The sequence below is a fragment of the Globicephala melas genome, chromosome 8 (assembly GCF_963455315.2).
Source record: "Globicephala melas chromosome 8, mGloMel1.2, whole genome shotgun sequence".
Classification (NCBI taxonomy): Eukaryota; Metazoa; Chordata; class Mammalia; order Artiodactyla; family Delphinidae; genus Globicephala; species Globicephala melas.
The window spans coordinates 11195921-11217835 of NC_083321.1; the positions used below are offsets into that span (position 1 = coordinate 11195921).

The 21915-nt window shown below is 41.7% G+C and overlaps 2 protein-coding genes across 3 annotated transcripts in view; both read right to left on the reverse strand.

Moving 5' to 3' along the window:
- Positions 1-5276: 5276 nt before the first annotated feature.
- CNTF (ciliary neurotrophic factor) lies at positions 5277-11968 on the reverse strand. The gene is made up of 2 exons (XM_030849326.2): positions 10409-11968; positions 5277-9155 (listed from the first exon to the last, which is right to left on the reverse strand). Exons 1-2 carry the CDS (start codon positions 10520-10522, stop codon positions 8667-8669), a joined length of 603 nt encoding a protein of 200 aa, XP_030705186.1. The 5' UTR covers positions 10523-11968; the 3' UTR covers positions 5277-8666.
- A 1719-nt stretch (positions 11969-13687) lies between these two features.
- ZFP91 (ZFP91 zinc finger protein, atypical E3 ubiquitin ligase) overlaps positions 13688-21915 on the reverse strand; it is a 29677-nt gene continuing 21449 nt past the window's right edge. For both annotated transcript variants that reach the window (XM_030849318.3, XM_030849317.3), the window contains exons 7-11: positions 21424-21474; positions 20921-20999; positions 19470-19584; positions 17193-17292; positions 13688-16606 (exon numbers count right to left, since the gene is read on the reverse strand). In XM_030849318.3, coding sequence (XP_030705178.1) covers positions 16096-16606; positions 17193-17292; positions 19470-19584; positions 20921-20999; positions 21424-21474 — 856 coding nt within the window. In that variant the 3' untranslated portion in view covers positions 13688-16095. The remainder of the gene's footprint in view (positions 16607-17192; positions 17293-19469; positions 19585-20920; positions 21000-21423; positions 21475-21915) is intronic.

Here is a 21915-nt window from a genome sequence, read left to right on the forward strand (position 1 = left end):
GCAAATTTTCCCAAGACAGGAGATGTAGAATGGGGTGATTTCCTGATGTGCCTTAAGTCTAGTAAAGCTGTAGTGACCATCAGAATCAGATCTGCACTTGGATTTGGACAAGAGAACACTTTCAGTTCCCATTACGACTAAGGCAGAAGAACTGACCTGACCTTTGGTGATTTTTATTTTTCCTTTCCTTCCTTCTTGTCAAGGTTTCTTTTATGCTGACTTTAAGAGGGTCATTGATCTAAAACCTTGAATGGTTCCTCACTGCCTATAGAATGAATCAAGATTCTTTAGCATGGGGTTCAAGACCGTTATTGTTGAGTCCCAACATTCCCAACCAGCTTCAATCTCAGTCACTCACCTCCCAACCCCTTCCTCCATGCTACCTGTGCTCCACATTCAACTCAACATATGTGAAAACCAGGCTTGCAACCTCCTGTTACCCCCAGTATCTGTTCCGCCTTCTGTGTGTCCTGCCTAATTTATTCACTCTCCTTCTAGTTGGGAGGGGGTGTTTTTGGGTTCCTCCCTCTTTCTAGGACTCACTATCCTTCTCCCCATCTTCCCATTCCAAACCTCTGTCATGATCTTCAGAGATTTTCTCTTTCGTCCACTCCCACTGTCAGTTTTAATTCAGGTTTTCCATCATCTAGATAATATTTTGCTTCTAGTCTCGCCCCCATAAACCTATCTGTGCATAGTGGCTTGAGCGCTCATTTTAAAGATGTCAACCCTAACATGTCACTTTACAGCTTAAAAATTGTCAATGGTTTCCCTTTGCAGTGTTGATCCCTTTAGCCAAAGACCTCCAGGACAATACCTATAGTCAAACAAAGTTGAGTTTATTGGCTGGTTGCAATGGGTACCTCAAAGAAGAAGGGCTAGGAGGGATTTGAAGCTATAAGCTTTGGAGTTGGGTTAGTTAGTTTTGGGAAGGATTCAATGAGGCATAGTTTTGTTCTGGAGTTGGGTGCTGTCAGAAAGCAGGGCCGGTTCTATGACTGGTGTCTTTGTCATTTTTATCTAGGAGGAGCTGTTCTTTGTTATCTACGTTGAAATACTCTTCACACATTGACTTCTGTCAGAGTTGGCTGTAAACCTGTTGCCTGTGTTCAGCAGTTAGAAGAAAATCCAGTTCCCTTTCCTCACAGAATCTTATTAGTAGTGAGGGAGAAAAAAGGTAGCCTCTGATGTCCAGAATTGAAATGACGATCACAGCTGGTCTGCCATAGTGTTAGAAGTCAGCCTGGGGCTCACAGCCAGTGATCCTAAACACGTTAAACAACCCCATAGAATAGCGACCTCACACAGCTCCCTGAGACCATGATAAATGCAGCAAAACAAGGTCACTTTATAGTTTTATCTAATCACACACAAAAGCAAGGTCACTGGGCCACCGACAAAATACCCAGTCATGGACTAGAGCAAATTCCTTAGGCCCTCCCCCAAATCACCAGCCAAAGACTAAATCCTATATAAGTTCTTTCTAGAACTCTCTTGCTGAGAGAGAGTCTCCCACAGTGTGCGTGCTTCCTCACTGCAACAGGTGATAAACCCACCTGTTTAATTACAGGTGTGTTTCTCCTGGTCTTTGGCTGAGGGCCTTGGCACAGGCATGGTTCCCCTGCTCACCTGGTTTCAGCCATGTTAGCCGTCTTTCAGGCTAATGTGGCTTTGAGGACAGAAAGCTCATTCCTGCCTCAGGGTTTGCACTTAACCGTTCTCTGGGACTTCCCTGGTGGCGCACTGGTTATGAATCCGCCTGCCACTGCAGGGGACACAGGTTCAAGCCCCAGTCCAGGAAGATCTCGCACACTGCGGAGCAACTAAGCCCGTGCGCCACAACTACTGACCTGCGTTCCAGAGACTGTGAGCCACAACTACTGAGCCCGTGCGCCACGACTACTGAAGCCCGTGCGCCTAGAGCCTGTGCTCCGCAACAAGAGAAGCCACTGCAATGAGAAGCCTGTGCACTGCAACAAAGAGTAGCCCCCGCTCACTGCAACTAGAGGAAGCCCACGCGCAGCAATGAAGACCCAGCCCAGCCAAAAATAAATAAATTAAAAACAAAAAACAGTCCCCTGTGATTGAAATACCTTCAGGTCTACTGGTGGCTGCCTCCTTGTCATCATTCAGATCTCAGCAGGAAATAACCACTTGAGAAAGGCCTTCATGGCTCCTACTCCCAGTAATTCTGTATCACTTTTTCGAGTTCCTATATCATTTTTAACACTTGGTTATATTATTGTGTGTTTCTGTCTTCCCCCACCAAAATACAGATTCTAAGACATCAGGGACTGTGTCGTGTTCACCTCTATCTCCTAGTGCTTCTAACATTTCCACAAATAGCTGAAACATATCTTACCTTGAGCAAAAGAGCATCTTCTTAATGGGTCTCTCTGCTTCCAGTAGCTTTCACCTCTAATACAGCTCTGACTTAGCTGTCTGAATTCCTTTTCTGAAACAAAGGGTAGATGCTAGCATTATCCCTCTTCAAAAACCTTTCATAGATTCTTTCTTCAAGGCATCATCCCCTCACTCCTTGCACCTCATCTTCCACTGGGGCTCTTGGGGGAACATTCTGGAACATGCCACATGCCTTCCAGCAGCCAAATTTTGACAAGTGCTTCTGCTTCTACCTGAGATGTTCTTGCCCATCCCTCACCCCCCCCCTTATTTTTTCCTGAGGGCAAAATCCTAGTCATTTTTCAAAGCCTAGCTCCCAAAATGCCTCTTTTTTTTTTTTTTTTTTTTTTTTTTTTTGCGGTACACGGGCGTCTCACTGTTGTGGCCTCTCCCGTTGCGGAGCACAGGCTCCAGACACGCAGGCTCAGCGGCCATGGCTCACGGGCCCAGCCGCTCCGTGGCATGTAGGATCTTCCCGGACCGGGGCACGAACCCGTGTCCCCTGCATCGGCAGGAGGACTCTCAACCACTGCGCCACCAGGAAAGCCCCCAAAGTGCCTCTTTTGAGAGGCTTCCTCCAATCCTTCCTTCCTCTGGGCTCCCCCAGCCCCTGTTTAGACTCTGGTATGACTAACCACACCCCGATTTCTGTCACAGTTGAGTGTGTACCTGTTGTCTTTCTCAGGAGACCATGAATGTTTCCAGGGCAGGGAAGCATCAGCTCTCTCTGTGCCCCTGTTTCTTCAGTTGTAACATAAAAATCTTTGTACCTACCTCATTGGGTTCTTGTGGGGAGTAAGTGAATGAATGCACATACAGCCATTAGATCGATGAATGGCTGAGTAAACACCATATAAATGTCTGCTACTATCATTAATATTCATTTCCGTATTCTTAGTGCTGGTCCAAAGTAGGTGTCATTATGCATTGTTCTTGAATTTGGTTGGAGTCTGGTAGAAGGCTTCTGAAAGATTTAGAGCTTTATTGCTTAGAACCAGGTTGGGAACTTTTATTGGTCTATTTAAGTTATTTATGTAACTCCCAACCCTCCTTCCACCCCAAGCTTTGGGGATAGGAACTAGGGATTGCTAAGTAAGAAAAGAGAAAATAGTCCTAAACCTTTCCTAGTGGTGTCGCCTAACGGTTGGTCTGACCTAAAGATGAGAAACCTGCCTCAGAAATTTATTTTTAAAAAATTTCCCTGGGCCCTTTGTTCAAATGCTACTCACCTGGAAGAAATAACATATTTAACCGTTACCTATGAATGTGTCCCATTTTCCCCATAATATTAGGGGAGGGATGGGATACGGGACCACCAAATTATAGTAGAGATGGGGTCTGGGGAGGCAAAAGAAGTCTGGGTTATGAGCTGCTGTTCCCAGAGCTTCCAAAGGCTTGTTAGAAGGAAGGGTGCCAGAGAGCACTGGATGCAGAAGAGTGAAAGGATGCAAACAAAGAGAACTGAGGCTTCCTAAGATGATATTGGTCTAATGGAGAAGCAGGGAGGCCCAGTGGGGAATGCGCTGGACCAAATTATACTTGTAATTCTACTTTGCAGCCGGGACACCAGGGCATCTCTCTGGCTTCCTTGTGCAATGTGTTTAACGGTGAGATTGAACTAAATGAAGCTTGAGTTCCTTCTTGTGTTGAGGAGGGTGCTGGCCAATGGCGGGGTGACTCCGAGTCTGAATGCGTACTTTAACACATCCTGGGCGGTACCTTGGCTTGCGTGTTTCCTTGGTTCTTTACAGAGCCAGCCAGGCTTCACAAGTCTGATGCTTGTGAAAACCATCTTAGTGGATGTGGTGAACAGCCTGGTCTCACCACTCCAGAGAGGTGGATGATTCCTGGAGGCTGTGCGTGAAACTGGGTCGGCCTCTAATGGCCAAAGGCCCATGGGCACAACAAACAGGGTGAAGTCTAGGCTGTGACCAGATGGATCCTGGGAAGCAACTGGTATTTCTAAGATAGTCTCTCCTCAGTCGAAAGTCTTCTGTTCATCCAAGCTATTTGAGGTATTAAGTATACTTGATGTTTGTATGTCATTTACAAGTATTTTCAGATTCTCAGATTTGTCTAAACCATGTAACAACCTGTGAAGTCATTTCCATTTCATAAATGAGGGAGCTCAGAAAAAGTGACTTGCCCCAAAGTTTGGAAACATAATAGGGTTTGCGACAGAGAGTGATTTTGTACAAGTTTGTGGCTGGCTTTATCCAAGAGAAGTGAATTACAGAGATGGAGAATGGATTTCAGTCTAAGATGATCTCGATTGCTAGCTGTACCATGGCAGCTGGCTACAGTGGAATGAGCCTTGGAGCCAGAACTCTCCAAATCTGTCCTATAATAGAAGAGGGACCGTGGACAAGTTAACACTCATTCTCATTTCCCTTGTTTGTGAAAGAGGAGCAAATGACATAAGACAGGGTAGAGCTGTCTGACATAGTAAGTAAATGCAGTATTCCCTTTCATACGAGTTTGAACATGTGGATAAAAATACTCTTAGCCATGCTTTATACTTTCTCCTGTGTATTTTCCTCAACTTAGTTTCTGCCTTCAAACTGACTAGAAACAGGCTAGTAAGGATCCTTCTGTTTCAAAGGCTTGACTAGGGTTCAAATACTCGAAATTAAACCATATAAAAGGAAATATTTCTCATCTACAGGCTAGCTGATAAATGTAGGGGGAATCTACGTTTTTGAGGCTGACTGGCCTTGGGAGCTGATGCCCGTGGCCTGGCATCATAGAGATTTACCTAGCACGCTTGAGTGAGCCTGGCCCTGGCTGGGAGGATTACATTCATCCAGTGTTGAAATCACTTGAAATTCCCCTTATTCATCCAGATACAGAAATAAAAGGAGCAACTCGTGGTCTTGCTGAGGCAAAATCTTTATTGTTAGCCATTACTGAATCCTTTATTCTTTCATTCTTGCATCTATCTGCCAAAAACAGACCGATCAAAGTAATCTATTATATAAAGAATCACATGCACATGGATTTTCTTATCTCACACCCCACAGTCTCATCAAAAGATCAAATTATATGTTTACTCCATCTTTATCTGTAGACCTTAGAGCTCTATAGAAGCTTTTGAATGAAACAATGACATTTTTATCATTTTCACTTTTTAAATGTACCAACATTCAGAAGGTTCATTCTTGGGTCTGATGCTTGAAGCTGAGGTAGGATGAGGCAGGAGGACAAACTACCCTTTTAAAATGTCCTGGCCTAAACATTTTTGGTAACACACACACACACTCCCACACAGATAAATCAATTCAAGTGATATCCAAAAACTTTTTTTTTTTCCTTTTCCTCTTCACCAATCCCTTTCTCATTCTGCTGGAGGCCCCTCTGCGTCCTGCATTTCTATTTTACTCAATAGGAGAAGTTGCTCAGCTACTTCATGAGGAGTTGAGGATTCACAAACAGAAGTCATTCTAAACAATTTGTCAGGTATGTCTCCCACAAATATTTACTTGTCCTCTCCCTCTCTGACCAGCGGTCACAACAGTGAGTCATCCATTGGGCTTTAATCCACAGCAGCATGAAATAACAGCAATTCCAGGACTATGACCTGACACTTTCCATTTTTATTAAAATTCTCACTTCCCTCAAAACCTGATTGTCTTAAAGTCAATTTTATTCCATGCTTGGACTTTCAGTTTGTGCTAATTTGCAAGTCTTTCCCAAATTATCCTTGTAAATCAATGCGTGAAGTATTTATCAACTCTCATACATACAATTCCTTGACAGATTCAGGAGAACTGAATCTCTCCCCATAGAGGAGACTTTTCTGGAGGGAGTGGGATAGAAGGAATCCCCTTTATGAAATAAGAGTTAGGGGATGGGAACTAAATTTATGCCTTTTAAGACCTTATTAATATATAGAGTTATATGTATATGGCCTATTGTCAGTCCCTTATTCAGTTTGCTTCATCCATTTTAGATGAGCATGATGCAAAGTCTACAAACTCAGAGCCACACGTTTATGTCTTTGTTATTATGGCTAAGATCCCACATGCTGCAGAGCAACTAAGCCCGTGTGCCACAACCACTGAATCCCGCGCACCTAGAGCCCGTGCTCCGCGACAAGAGAAGCCACCGCAATGAGAAGCCCGCGCACCGCGACGAAGACACAACACAGCCAAAAATAAAATAAATATAATAAATTTATTAAAAAAAAAAGAAATTTGAGTCGCGCCTTTCTTCCTTAAATAAAAAAGCCTAAAAGTACTATACAGATAAATCTAAGTGCTTCACATTAATAAGCAAGTAGTTTACCAATCAAAATACTGCTCTTAAGCACAAGTAACAACTCAAACAAGGAAAAGCTCGAATGAAATAAGCCTCTATGCATTCACTGCAAAATTTTTACCATTACCAAAATTACAAACAAAACAAAACGATAAACTTCTAGTGGTAGTGGACCCAAATGTTTATTATTGCCTCATTTTCTTCTAACCGGGCAACTCTTCTCTATTTCTCCCCTCATGACTTTTCTCTTTGTTTGGTACTCAGCCAACCTCTGAGACACAACTGAACTCCTCCCTCCTCCAGGAAGCGGTTCTGGCCCTCACTGATCTCCTTCAACTCCATACCGCTTAAACCCATCCTACGATTCAGGTCTACCAATAGTATTGATCTCCTGTATGCCTACCATTTCCACAGATGCATCCTGGGGAGCAGGGCCGGACCTCCCCTGTTTTGCCACCTTGCCTCACCCAGAGCCCTCTCAGAATATTGACTTCATGGAGTTTTGGACATAAACCCATGCAGGAAAGGACACAAGCTATGGCAGCTAGCCCCCTCTGCCTCATGGTCCTTTTAAGAATATAGAAGCCTCAAATACGTGAACCAAATTGATTTGGGCCCCCCACCCAAGACCTTGAGTTTGAATTGATTGGTAGCGTGAAATAAATGATACACCTGAGAACTTCTGGATTCCCATTTGCACCACGAGTTCATAGGCCTGACTGTAAATGACCTTTTACATTAATGCCCACATTTACTAGTTGGTGCTTTTCATACCGTTTCTCTCAAGAACGTTAAATGCAGAACTGTGCCCTTTGTTCTGAAGCATGGAGGCTTTGCTCTGTATTGTTTCAGAATCACTGGCATTCCCACTGGGAACAGAGTGGGCCTCATCCTCTGCTCATGACTAAGTCCAGAGACTCTGTCTGGTGAAGGAGTTCTGTGACTTTTTAACCTGAGTATTCTACCCATTGCCCGTGAATGCCCGGGTTACAGTGCCTGTATCACTGCACTGCTGATTACAATAAATGTGAGGTAACCTGGTAAGCTGTCCCCAACCCCAAACTCAAGAACATTAGTGGATACTTGAAAGCAACCTGTATGACTGCACACTCCCAGCTTCCAAAGTTCAAAAGTCTGGTGGACTAATCTTAAGATCTCCACTGCTCTCTTCTTTGCCAAATATGGGCAACAAATACTGCCTTTAACATTATCAGGACACAGTTGGGGGTTGCTTTTTCAGTGCTGGGGATAGATTACATGGATACATTTTCCAACTCTCTGCAGCAAAGAGGTGCAGTGATAGACGTTCATAATCAGGCCCTTAAAGTGAAGGGCACTAGGCTTTGGAATGAGAAAGATCTGGGTTCAAACTCAGGGTGCCATTGGCTAGATGGGTAACCTTGAACGAGTTATAAATTTCTGTGAGCCTGTTTTCTCATCTGCCAAATGGAAATAACACCACCTCCCTCAGCAGGGTTGTGAAAATTATGATATACAGAAAACTCCTGACATATTGCTTCAATATAGTAGATACTCAATAAATGTTAGTTACTGTTTTTATTATCCAAGAGTTTGAATTGACTAGAGTCCATGATTTTTAATTCACTATTTCAGTCTTCTCAGAAGAGTCATCCAGGACTAAAGTTAAAAGTATATGGGAGGCTGTTAAATGCCTGTAAAGGTTATTTAGTGGGTAGGAAAGATCACAGCACTGAGGTGGAAGGATGTTGTCCCTGCCCCCACTCCCTTATGGCCCCAACACACACAGACACACACACACACACACACACACACACACACACACACACACACACTCACTCACTCACACATCCCTCCCCCCCAGACTAAACCTGTAGGCCCTTTTGTCCATGTCTCCAACCCTAGCTGATGAAAATGCCTGTGGTTTTAAAGGTTTTCAAAACTAAGAATGGGAAAGTGAGGCCTCAGAAAACTATATATATTCCACTAGAGGAGAAAGCAAGTAAGAGAGAGAGAGAGGGGTAACGCTACATTTTCTTGTCCTTAGCAGTATAATGGCCCCCACGTCCTGGGATCCCAGTTTGACAAGATGAAAGGACTCGAAGGTCATGGACGGACCTCACTGTCCACTGTGAAAGCTCTTGCAGCACCTTTAGGCCCCACAGCTTCTTCTCAAAGAGACCACCATCTCCAACAATAAGGGGCATCCCATCAGCCTCACTGGAAGGGATCTTGTGTTCCAGGAGCACCATTAATTCTTCCAGCTGGTAAGCAAAGGCAGCGACTTGGAGGAGAATGGTATGTATTGCTTGATGGAAGTCATCTTCAGCTGGAGTAAAATGCACCCGTTGGTCTTCTAACATTCTGGCCAACATAACATGGAAGGTACGGTAAGCTTGGAGGTTCTCTTGGAGTCGCTCTGCCTCACTAAGCTCGCTCCACCGATCAGTGCTTGCCACTGGCACACCACGCACAGAGTCCAGGTTCACGTTCTCGTTCAGACCTTGGTGCTTCACCTGGTCAAGGATACAGAAAAACTTCACATCTTCTGTAATCACTCCACCAGTCTCACTTAATCTCTAAATCTCATATAAAATCTTATTCACTTCCCTGATCAAGGATACAAATTGTAAAGAAAATAGAGAGTCTAGATGAGGAACTCTTCATCTGGGAACCTTGACGGACTTTAGGAAGAAGCTATCCTCCCAGAAACTATCCATACTGCTTTGACTACCTGTTCATTTCTCTTGGGAGAATGTACAGCTTTCACTAGGTTCCAAAGGTTGAAAACCACCCACTGACTGGTCTAGAATAATTTTTCCTTCCCACTTGACACTCCCTCCTGGCAACTGGAGTATTATAATCATACTGGAGTTTAAGTATTTTAAATATACCTGAAGACGCTGGCCACACCTAAGCTGTAAAACATAGGCATCGTAGAATTTCTCTAACAGCCTCTCCATTGCTCGCTGTCGATGGCGAGGACAACCCTTTATTACAGGAGTCAATTGCAATTATTTTTTGAAAAACTGGTATTTCAAAGAATCTGATTTCTGACTGCTGGGGTTTTATGAAGATAAACCAATTCTCAGAGAACCTAAATTCCGAACTCTCCACGGGGGCCTGGAGTGTTTCCACGGCAGGCCTTAGATGAAGACCGAGGGGGATCTTCCTCTATCAGAAAACCTGAGATCCATGGTTAGCTCCCTAAGAATCGGACACTTCCCCAGGTCCCCAGTGATTCTTCTACGAGACTTTTTTGATAGTGTAGGTGACCTTTCTATTTAGACACAGGAACACTTTTGATTGTATAGGGTGGCTAATAATGTAATAGGAGAAACTGGTTGGTTTATACTGTTCTTCTCCCAATCCTATAAACCTAACTCCATCTTTCGTTTCTAAGCTCAAAAAATCAGAACAATGTACATGAAGAACCCAAGCTTAGAGGCCTCATGGTTAAGCTATTCTGGCAGAATTCAGACAGGTAATGAAATTAGGAACAGCCTCCAGGACATAAAACCAATTCTACATAGAACCCCATGTATATTTTCTTATTCAAGGAACAACATGTCTCCTGAATAGCCTAGAGAAAGTAAGGTCGTATGACTTTCCTTAAGGGAAGGGGCCATGTCAAATGACAGGTGCCCAATATATAAATGACTATATGATTAGGGCTTTTGTAACTGATAACGGGGCTGGAACATGATGGTAAAGGGCTGGATCAGAAGAGATGAAGTGAAAATAGACGACAGCAAAATAGGCAACTTACATAAGATTCCATAAGAGCAGTCAGGTCTGAACGGATCTTCCTTGCTAGCCAGACAGAGCGGCTACAGAGGTCCCGGCGGCGAGGGGTCAGCGGTGAATGCTCTGTGAAAGCCATCCCCTAACTCAACTGTCCCGGGAAACAAGTGAGCTGGGTTTGTTTCTGTCTATACTGGTCCAAATAAGAAATGTGACTCTCGGGCTAAATCCACTGGGCATTTCCCTACTAATGGAATTCGGCACCCACGCCCCCTGCCTGACTCAGAGGTGGCAGCAAATTCCTGGCTGTGGATTTCTGTGCCTGTGGAATCAAAGGCCCCTTTTCACTCGGCTTTCTGTCCTGCAGCGTCTGCCTCCAACTCTCTCCTCCACTCAGGGCCTAGTGTACTTGTTTTCATGTCATTGTTTTGCTTTTGCACTTGACAAGGTCATTATCACGCTGATCCTCATGACACCCCTGCCTGATGGAATCTATTTATACACACTTATAATCAGTTCATTTTACTATCACCCTCTCTGTGCTCCCCATGTCCTTTTCTTTCTTGGCCTGGTAAATTATTCAATAATATTAAGTTATTATTATTGATATAGCTGCCATTCATTAAGCATCTACCCTAGGCCAGACACTGCTAACAGCTTTAAAGCCTTTATTTGATCTTTAGAATAATTCTACAAGATAGTTTCCTCATTTTACATAAGAAATGGAGGCTTAAGGAAATTAAATAATGTGCACAAAATCTAATAACTAGGTTCAAAATTTAAATATAGGTCTTTGATTCTATAACTGTTCCTCCCACTGAGTTTCCAATATCATTCTCTAGGTAGTTCATATTTTGTTCCAAGACACAAAGTTTACATGAAATAGATCCTGTAAAACTACAGCATTTTTTCATTCCCATCCTTTTGCTGAGTATTTAAATTTACACTTGATTAAAAATCAGTTAAGGAAGCATCTGTAATCTCAATCATGGTGCCTTCCTTGTAGCTATAGGATGAGGAAGGTACTGTTTTAGGCCTGTTCTCTTCCAAAGGACAGGAAACACCCAACCCTGACTTGGTAACATTTCTGAGGCAGTCTCACTTAAGTGACAACATGCTTTTCTTTTTCTTCCTTATCCCAGTCATACCACATTGCTTCTTAACAAAATAAGAGAATGAGCTGGACTGTGAAATGAAGGCAGAGTTTAAAAGCACCTGGAGAGTTGTTGTTCTATTGCATTTAACTCTGTAGGTTAGAGGATGATGCCAATTGGGTAAGAGTTACAAGTTTCATCCCCAAATGAATCAGTTTTCACTATTTTGTATCATGGACATTACCTCTAAATTGAAACACATGCCTTCTCAGGGGGAAATTTCCATACATAAACAATAATCGAGGGGGCTTCCCTGGTGGCACAGTGGTTGAGAGTCCACCTGCTGATGCAGGGGACACGGGTTCGTGCCCTGGTCCGGGAAGATCCCACATGCCACAGAGCGGCTGGGCCCGTGAGCCATTGCTGCTGAGCTTGCGCGTCCGGAGCCTGTGCTCCACAACGGGAGAGGCCACAGCAGTGAGAGGCCCGCTTACCGCAAAAAAAAAAAAAAAAAAAAAGCAATAATCGAGGGACATAGGGGAGAAAGAAATGAGCCTGGGGTGGCTGTCACAGTAGGCTTTTTAAGAAGGTAGGAGGATTCTACTTTTTTTTTTTTTTAAACTTTGTATGGACATCGAGTTTTGTGAAGAAGCACTGATATTAAATGCTATCAGGGTTTTGTCATTATCAGAGCAAAATTAACCCCACAGCTTCCTTAACGTTCTCTTTACTAGATTAAGAATCCACCTTTCCTAAGGTTGAAACATGGAAAGGATTTCCAACTTTGTCAAATGATCATAGGATCATATAGCATCTCAGCATTAGAAATCAAGAACTGAACTAAGTCAAAAGTTAACTACCTGATTCTCAACAAGAGCAAACAACAGTATCCGCCACATAAAACCTGCTCTGAGGGCACTTGTTTTTCTTATTTGGCAGCATCAATTATTTCACCCCAGGATAACTGCAACTCAGTACAACCAAGGAAGACCAGTTGCTTCCATGAAGACAACTTTTATTTTTCTTCTTTACATATTTATTTTGGATATGCCTTACCTAGATTAAGAGAAAACAAGGATTTGAAAAGCAGAGTATCCCTTTTATTATAATTTCTTTTTACATAACCTTTTCAACCTAGATTCAGGTAACTACCTGTCTCTCCCACCAAAGGAGAAGGGTCCTGCATATTACAACAGGCAAAAAAGGCTTCTAGGAAATAAAATATTTTAAATTGATTCATTACAATTTTTCAGTTTTCTTGAGTACACTGGAAAGTGGGAAAAAGACAGGAGGGAAAAATGGTGCTTCGAACAGCCGGACTGTAATAACTTTAGTTAGGTTTAGTACACTCTTTATATTTTTTTCTCCAAACAGGTTCTAAGGAAGTTCAAGTGCTCTATGTGAATGCTTTTCCATACCTCAATGTATCTATTTTTACTCCCAGTAATCTTGGCCAGTGTTTATCTAAATTCTCTGAAGCATATTAAGTCTCAATTTTACAAAATAACTCTGGGCAACCACAAACAAGGGGAAAGATGTATTTCTACAAGATGTATTTCTATATCTTGTAGAAATAATATTTGTATTAAGTACATTTTCAGAATTTAGAATTGCTAATTCAAGATGGAGAATATGCTGTGGGAAGAGTTATTAAAAAGGTAGCAGAATTTGATTAACAGTAGGAAATGTTGGGCTTCCCTGGTGGCGCAGTGGTTGAGGGTCCGCCTGCCGATGCAGGGGACACGGGTTCATGCCCCGGTCCGGGAAGATCCCACGTGCCGCGGAGCGGCTGGGCCCATGAGCCATGGCTGCTGAGCCTGCGCGTCCGGAGCCTGTGCTCCGCAACGGGAGAGGCCACAACAGTGAGAGGGTCGCGTATCGCAAAAAAAAAAAAAAAAAAAGAGTAGGAAATGTAGAACTTTAAGATTAAGAGTTCCTTAGAAGGACAATGAAGTAAACATATGAGGAGCAGAATGGAAAAGGGAAAAGAATCTAGTATAAGATAGTTTACTTTAACCAACTCTTTACTTTGCTAGCACCCCTTTTCTCAAAAGGAAAAAATCTTAAGTCTGTGAAAAATATTTTAAAATTTATCGCAAACTGCTGTAATAATTTATTTAAACAAATTACAGGCAAATGAAGATGAGTAAAAAACAGAGAAAGGAGAAAGTTTCTGAGAACTAGCTAGCTGCTTTTGGTGGGGAGGAGTGTGATACAGGGAAGAATATATTTTCCCTCTATCTCATAAAGTTTTTTTTTTTTTTAAATGCAGTTTGCTTTTGTGTAGGTGGCTAAAACATCTGATGACTAACAACTGCAAATGTAATTTATGGAGACAAAGGATAAGATAAATGTGACAAAGACAAAAAGTAAAGTGGGGTATAGATGCTAGCTAGTGAAACAGTACAAAATGGACTTAATACGGGAGTGGAACAACTTTGTTTTAGACCCATCCAGTCAATCTTATAATATTTTCAAATTTACTCAACATACCAAAGTCATCTCCAAATCCTTACTGTGGGCAGGAAAGCATACTCTATATCCCTTCTAACCTTATTCCATTTTCTACCCTCACACTGAAGGGTATGGCAAATCTGCAACACTGAAAAGAAACAACAGTACATTTAAGACTGCTCACTGTAGGTGTTTCACTCCCTATTCCCTGGCATCCCAACCACTGACACTAGGTGGGTGTAAAGTAAGCCTCTTTCAGAGATGACGTTTTGTTACCCTTCTTCTTGGGGAAAAAAAAAAATCAAAAGAGAAAACTGATAAACTTTGTAGTTTTAGTGTTTGTGAAAAACAAGCTGTTCCTTATTTTGTTCTCAGCAAAACTTCATTCTTTCCAACAGCCATCATACATTTCTGACAAACAATGAATAGGGCAAGCCTTTAATTCCAGTTTCTGAGGTACGTAGGAGAGACTGCCCTTCTAATTCTCTAAAAATGGGCCAAAATATGCTTTTGGTCTTCTGGAAGTTATGAAGTTGTACAAAACTGTCTTTCCCATGGACAGTAAGTAATCCACCCCATGAAAATCCCTACCTCGAGGGAAATGATAATTCCTACAACTTCAGGTGAAAACCAAAGCATTATACAGATTATTAACTTTGTTGAAGGTTTTCTTCTTCTGAAGTGTTATTAAAAGGGAAACAAAACAGAGCAATTTTCTTTTACTTACAACTGTATGACTCAGACTATTCCTTCACTGATGGCAGTGTCCTTCACTAATTGGGAGCTGGAATCAACCAATGATAAAGCAAAGCAAAGCCAAAGCCAAAGCCAAAGCCAAAGCAAGCAAGGGGCCAGAGCTGGGGTAACAGGGAGGTCTGTACAAAGAAATGATGGGGACAAAAAAGAAAATCAACAAATTCACAAGAGAAAACCTTTTATCTATAATTCAGACCCTGAACAACCTTCCTGACCCCCTCAAAATTCCTAAATCTCGATGCTCTAAAAACTCAGACCACTAATTACCACAAACCTAACATCCTTCCCTAAAGAGGTTTCCGGAAAAGCACTAGGCTACTGTAGTGATTTTGTTAGTGCTGAGGACCAGCTTTCTTTAAAGGCCACTAGAGAGCTATGATTTTAGAGGCTGGCTGTGCTTCTTCAACCCTATATCTTGCCTTCTACAAGTACCTCTTATGCAAAGGACCCCATGTCAGAATAATCTAATCTCTCCCAGCCCCACAAAATATAGCAACAAAGACAAAAAAAAAAAGAGAAATCAGACTTTGTTAATAAATAAGGAATCTCAGGTTCCACAACACAAAAACACACATGTTCAAAGTGCAAATTTCTGCCACTAGTCTGGGACTTTTCTCACTGATATAGAACCCTGTCTTATGGTCAGAGAGACCATGTAGACAGTAGTTCCCTCCCTGTTGGGAGCCTGCTTGCAAAGCAAGTGAGCACCACTGAGAACCTTATGGAGGTGTTGGGAGGGGGACTGAGGAAGGTGGTGAGGTGAAGAGGCAGGAGGTGGTCCCCATGTATCCTTCCTTTCCTAAACCCAGGGGGAATAGAGGGAAAGGGGGTGAGAGATGTGTGCTGTTTTAACAGCTCACCCTGCTAAGGGGCCCTAAAGTGCCAAGTCAAGCTGCCAGCCTCCAGAGATTAGAAGTATATGATACTTTGAAGATAAATGTGCTGCAGGGGATAGAAGCCAGAACCATAGGGAAGCAGTAAAGGAGGAGAAGGGGTTTAGAGAATATTAATATATTATTAAGAGTTAAAAGCTGATCCAGAGCACATCAGAGTTACAGGCTGAAAAGGGGGATCTGCTGATGAGCAGGAAGTCTGCCTGGCTGGAACTGAGTATAAGAATAACCGTTACTTTAAGAGCTGCTGCTGCTTTTTCTTTGTCTAGCTTTCTGGTAAAGGCAACATCAATTTTATAAAGGGGACAACAGAGGGAGAAGAGGGGATGTGTGTGTGTGTGCGCGTGTGTGTGTGCGCGTGTGTGTGCGCACGTGTGCTGTGATCCACAATGGAAAAAGCAGGCCCTTCAGTTATTTTACTAGATTTTAAATGCTTTAAATTTTTTTTTTTTTGTCCTTTTTGTCTTTTAAATACAAAGTCTTAGCTGTCCCAGTGCCCAAAGTCTTCCCTTCCTCTAAGGTCCAGTAGAGTCTGAATCTTCAATCAGAACCTCTGTGGTAGCACCGAGTATATCCGAGTTCATGACCAGCCCTTCAGTGCCCCCACTGCTGCCACTTCCCACAAAGATCTTCCCATCAGCCATCAGGCTCACCCGTTCTGTCCCACTACAATATGACTTTGACATCCCTTCAGCTTCTAGCAGAAGGCACTCTCCAGACGTGGAGTTTCCCAAGGGCTCAGGAAGAAGAGGAAGACCCTGACCGTCTGCAGGTTGTGTCAGGGACTCTGGATTAGTGCCCAAGATATCTGTGCTGGTGATGAGGGCGCCTGCATTGGCAGCCAGAGCTTCGGCAATCAGCACCTCAGGGTGGCTTTTTGCTTTGTGAGCCACTACGCTGTCCTTCTTCTCAAATTTTTTGCCACAGATATTGCAAGAAAACTGGTAGAAGGAGTCTGCATCATGCTTCTTCATGTGCCAGTTAAGGGATGCCTTTTGCCGGCAAGTGAATCCACAGATCTCGCATCTAAGGAGAGTGAAAAACGAAATAGCTGATCAAATAGAGAAATAAAGAGACTCTAATTTAGCGTCAGGGTGAGAATTGAGAGGTTACGTTTATAAGCAACAGTCAGTAATATATACTTCTTGTGAAAGATTAGGAAAAGTTAATAGATAGAAAACTAATCTGATTTTTTCCCCTTTCTGTTTGTTTGAAAAAGAGGAAAACAAAAGAAAACATGACTAAGTAGCTCCCCTAATCAATACCCACTCTTTTTTTTTTTTTTTTTTTTTTGCGGTACGCGGGCCTCTCACTGTTGTGGCCTCTCCCGTTGCGGAGCACAGGCTCCGGACGCGCAGGCTCAGCGGCCATGGCTCACGGGCCCAGCCGCTCCGCGGCACGTGGGATCTTCCCAGACTGGGACACAAATCCGTGTCCCCCGCATCGGCAGGCGGCCTCTCAACCACTGCGCCACCAGGGAAGCCCAATACCCACTCTTTAATTTGGTAGAAGTAAAATAGCAGTGCCGGCTGAAATGTCTGTAAAGGGTCTAACCCTCAAGTGGGGTATATGCACTGAGACCCCAGATGTTCACCAGTAAACAAGTACTCACTGTAATGGCTTCTCGCCAGTGTGAATCATCCGGTGCACTGCCAGATTGTGGGAACTCTTGAAGGCTCGAGCACAGTATTCACAGATATAATCTCGTTGATCTAAGAAGAAAAATAATGTGGTTATTTAGTGTTCCATTTAGAATCCCTCTTAAGTATTTTTTCCTAGCTTACAACAAGCAGATGATCAGGCAGGTGAATTTAGAGGACAAGCAATACTGTTTTTAATATATAAGCACTTTGGATAAACAAAACTTATAATAATATCATTTTTATCTCTTCTTAGTCCATTCTTTCAGTAGCATACGAACCTATTTTAAAAAACAAAAATAAAAAACACAGCTAGACAGAAATATGAGAACTGGAATCCTAATCTCAATTTTACCAGTAATCCAGACCTTGGATAAATTGGTTAGCAAGTAAACAACTACATTTTACATAACTTTTATTCTTAAAACAGCTTTTTTCACAGACTGTGAAAGCTGAATGCTTACATATAAAGAATCTAGCGTTCAACAACAACAAAAGAAGTTGGCATTCCCTAAAGAAAAGTGACCCAAATATAAAGTGCTACTCATATCTTCTATTTCAGATTTTTTAAAAAGTTACCCAAGATAAACAATTTAAACTTCTCTCAAAAATTCTATGGGGCAAAGGAACACTGGACTTAATTTCTTATCAACTGGTTGGGGAGAAAGTGGACAAACAGATGCTCAACATACATTTGTTGAATAAATGGCCACTACCCATTTTCTATGCCTTTCACTTAAAAATTACTAGAAATAGTCGCAGTAAAAACACAAGGCTAAGTCAAAAGGCAAACAGCATCCAATTTAATCTTACATTCTATCCCAAACAGTTCTAGAACCAAGTGTGGGAGAAGAGTCAAGTTTTCCTCAAACTTGAATGTACTGAGGACTCACCTGGGGATCTTATTAGATGCAGACGCTGATTCAGTTGGTCTAAGGCAAGGCCTGAGATTCTCCATCTCTTAATGGAGCTAAAGTCTGGTCTATGTTCTACATAATGAGTGGTAGGGTCTAAAAATGCATACTTCTAACTCAGGGACAATTTCTTAGTATCTCTCAGGTCTTGTCCACTTTTCCAGCTCCACAGTCGCATGACAAACCCATGTGGGGCATTCTACTTGCTTAAATAAATTGTATTTTCAAAGGGAGCCAGTAAACACTAATTTGGAAAAGGAAACCTCTCTAACACTGACATCATAAAACTGTATCAACCAAATATAAATATCTAGAATGGACTGAATTTCTAAAACACTGTTTGTCATAGTAGGCTTGTAATATTTAACTAAAACAGTCTAAACTGGTTGTCACAAATTACTTTTCTATAGGATAAAACAGTGTAGCAGGGAGAAGGAGTGGAGAAATGGCAGCTTCTATCAAGAAACAGTGGAGACAGCATACTCTCTGAAGAAACATAGTGTAATGCAAAGACAGTAGACTTTGGAGTGACTAAGACCTGAGTTTAAATTGCGGTGCTATCAGGTGCCCGGCCCTGTGCAATAAACAGCACTTTATAGGTTATCTCATTTCATCCTTGTAATAACTCGGTGTTACTGGTAACATTATTAGCTTTATTTTACAAATGAGGAAAAGTGAGAAGAAATTAAGTAACGTTCCTAAGTCACACATTTAGTAAATGATGGAAAGGGTATATATATGACACTGGCCATATAACCTTGTGCAAGAGACATGAAATCTCTGCTACTGGAATTCCTAGTCTTACCCTCCAAGGATTATTAAGAATATCAAGTGTTTGGCATATGCTCAATTACCACTAATACCCAGCCTAATTTGTTCCTATTAGCTACACTGCACTGAGACTGTCAAGTGGATAAAAATGAATGACGTCTGAATCCATTCTATAACGTGAATTACAAAGACATTCAGTTTCTCTTTTTGAGTCAATAGCTCCTCCTCCAACAGGAGGTTACATGTGAATTTAGTAGCTAGCCTTTACGATTCCAATAGGAGCAGAAGTCGAGAGCTCCTCAGTAGGTAACATGAACGATGAGCAGCCCTCCTTCCCGTTTCAGCTTTCTCCACATACTCCTCATTTTCAGTCCAGGTAGTTACTACGAGTATCTATTTACCTGAGACAGAATTAGAAAACCCCGGTTCTGCTAAAACTAGCTGTGTGACCACAGGCAAGTTACCTAATGTTGCTCAGCCTCTGGTTTCTTAGCTGTAAAACAAACTTGGTGATGTTGAATCAGTGAATTTAGCTACTTGATAAACATTTTATTTAAAAAATACCTGTATGATGTTTGGCATGTCGTAGAAGTTGCTTCTGGAGCCTGAAGAGTCGCCCACAGGACGGATGGGGACATACGTATTTCTTTTTCAGCAAATGCTGATATTTAATGTGGTGCTAAAACAGTAAAAGAAAGTGAAGGGGGATAAAAAATAAGGATTCCAGAAAGCTTAGCTTAGCTCATTCCTTTGCTAAGTCAAAAGTGCTGAAGGAAAACCAAATACTCTGTATATGAACAGGAAGCAGTATAATAAAATGATTACGAACATAGGCTACAGAAACAGATAGACGGTGATTCCAGACTAGGTCTGTCATTCACTAGTGGCATGATCTTAGAATATAATACTTCCAGATGGAAGTATTATATGGAGGTAATGATAACTGTGTTGTAGTGTTGTTGTGGGAATACAGAGATCATATATTGTACGGTGCTTAGTGCAGCAAATAGTACATGACAAAAGAAGTGTAGCTATCATTATTATAGTAGAACCAGAATCAGAAAGTAAGGCCTTAGTCTATGTTATACTTGCTGCTAAATAAAGATCAAACACTTCTTAAGCTTTAGTAATTATTATTTCACCTTCATGTTTTCTGCCAGTCCTAAATACAAGCTGTATCTTTACTCATTAAAAAAAATCTGGGACTTCCCTGGTGACGCGGTGGTTAAGAATCCGCCTGCCAATGCAGGGGACACGGGTTCGAGTTCTGGTCCGGGAAGATCCCACATGCCACGGAGCAACTAAGCCCATGCACCACAACTACTGAGCCTGTGCTCTAGAGCCCGCGAGCCACAACTACTGAAGCCCACACGCCTAGAGCCCGTGCTCCGCAACAAGAGAAGCCACCGCCATGAGAAGCCCACGCACCGCAACAAAGAGTAGCCCCTGCTCACCACAACTAGAGAAAACTCACACGCAGCAACGAAGACCCAAAGCAGCCAAAAATAAATAAAATAAAATAAAAAATAAATTTTTAAAAACATGCAGAACGCACAGCAATTTATAAAATTATTTTAAAAAACCCTGCTCACTTAAAAAAAAACACCTAAAAACTAAAAATTTTAGAATTTATTCTAAATAGGATTCAAAAAGTCATTGGTTTTAGTTGCTAATTTTATTCTTTAAAAATACACATTAAAATAAAATCTGTTCCACTGTGTCTTGGCGTGTTGTTATACAATCATTTCTTGTATCAGGAGTATTTACACCATGAACACTGGAATATTCCAAGATCCCAAGGCAATATTTAAGCTCAGGTTCTAAATCACTTAAAAACAACAACAACAACAGAAACTCAACTGAAGTAATTTGATGTTTACAAAAAGATTTTCCTTGACATTACACATTTAACGATAAAGCCTACACAAGTCCACAAATTGTAAACTCTCATGAAGTATGAGAACTAGAAATGGAACGTAACCTGCAAGGCTACCTTATTTAACAACTTCACTGACCTGCAAATAGCGAGGGTGAGCAAGAACAGTTCCACATCCTTCCATCTCACAACGGACATACTGGATTGGAGGCTTTTTTCTATTAGCAATATGTAGGAGAAAAGTTAGCAACAGAAAAGAGGCATTCTGCACAGTGGCCAAACTGCACTATAGGGAATAGGTATTTTACAGTATGAAGAATTAAAATCTCTAAGTTTATAGCTTGCACAGAATTTATGTTAGAAGTAACCAGAAATTGCCAAATGTTTAGAGTTTTTAGAAAAGAGCACAAAACAAACTAGTAACTCCCCAAAAGGCAAAGAAGTGTTAAAATTTTTAGAAACTTTAAGATCCTGCAATGGAAATAAAAACATAGTAACTCTGCATCAAGGACACTAATGAAGTTGCTTTTGTGAAATTTTTAACTAGCCATTCCCACAGGATAATTATGAGGGCTGAACATGTGAGTGAAGTGCCCACCACCAGAAAGAAGGCACAACACAGCAGGAGTATAAATTACTCACCTCCTTTTGGGTAATCGTGGACTTTTGTCATCTTTTCGCCTTCTTCCTCTCCTATAATTAAAGAGCAGAGTAACTGTCCACATATTCCAGATTGAAGCTTATATAGTAAAGGAGAGCTGAGGACATACCCTCAAGACCAAAGAGCAGGTGGCAGAAACAAAGGATAACCCAGAATACATAAAGCCAAAGACATATCTGGCAAACCAAACAAAGATTTCACTCTGAAGCAATTTCACTTACAAATAAGTCTGCACCACAAGTTAAAATATATACCTTTCATAAACTCCACATTTCTATGGAAGATTTGGATAAACCTCAAGGTTACTACTTGAAGACTTGTTTCAGTGAGAAGTCTATCACTTATATTTAATCAATTTAAAAAGTAGAATAAACAAGTCTATTATCTAAAAACCCTAAGAACATAAACTAGACTCTCCTTGCAATAGAGACAAAAGCCTAGACACTTAAAAAAGCTATTTCTGCAACAGGAAA

Coding starts and splice junctions, on each gene's coding strand:
- CNTF (XM_030849326.2), bottom strand. CDS start 10,522: ATGGCTTTCACAGAGCATTCACCGCTGACCCCTCGCCGCCGGGACCTC. Junction 9,156..10,408: donor CTGCTCTTATGGAATCTTAT/GTAAGTTGCCTA, acceptor ATCCTTGACCAG/GTGAAGCACCAAGGTCTGAA.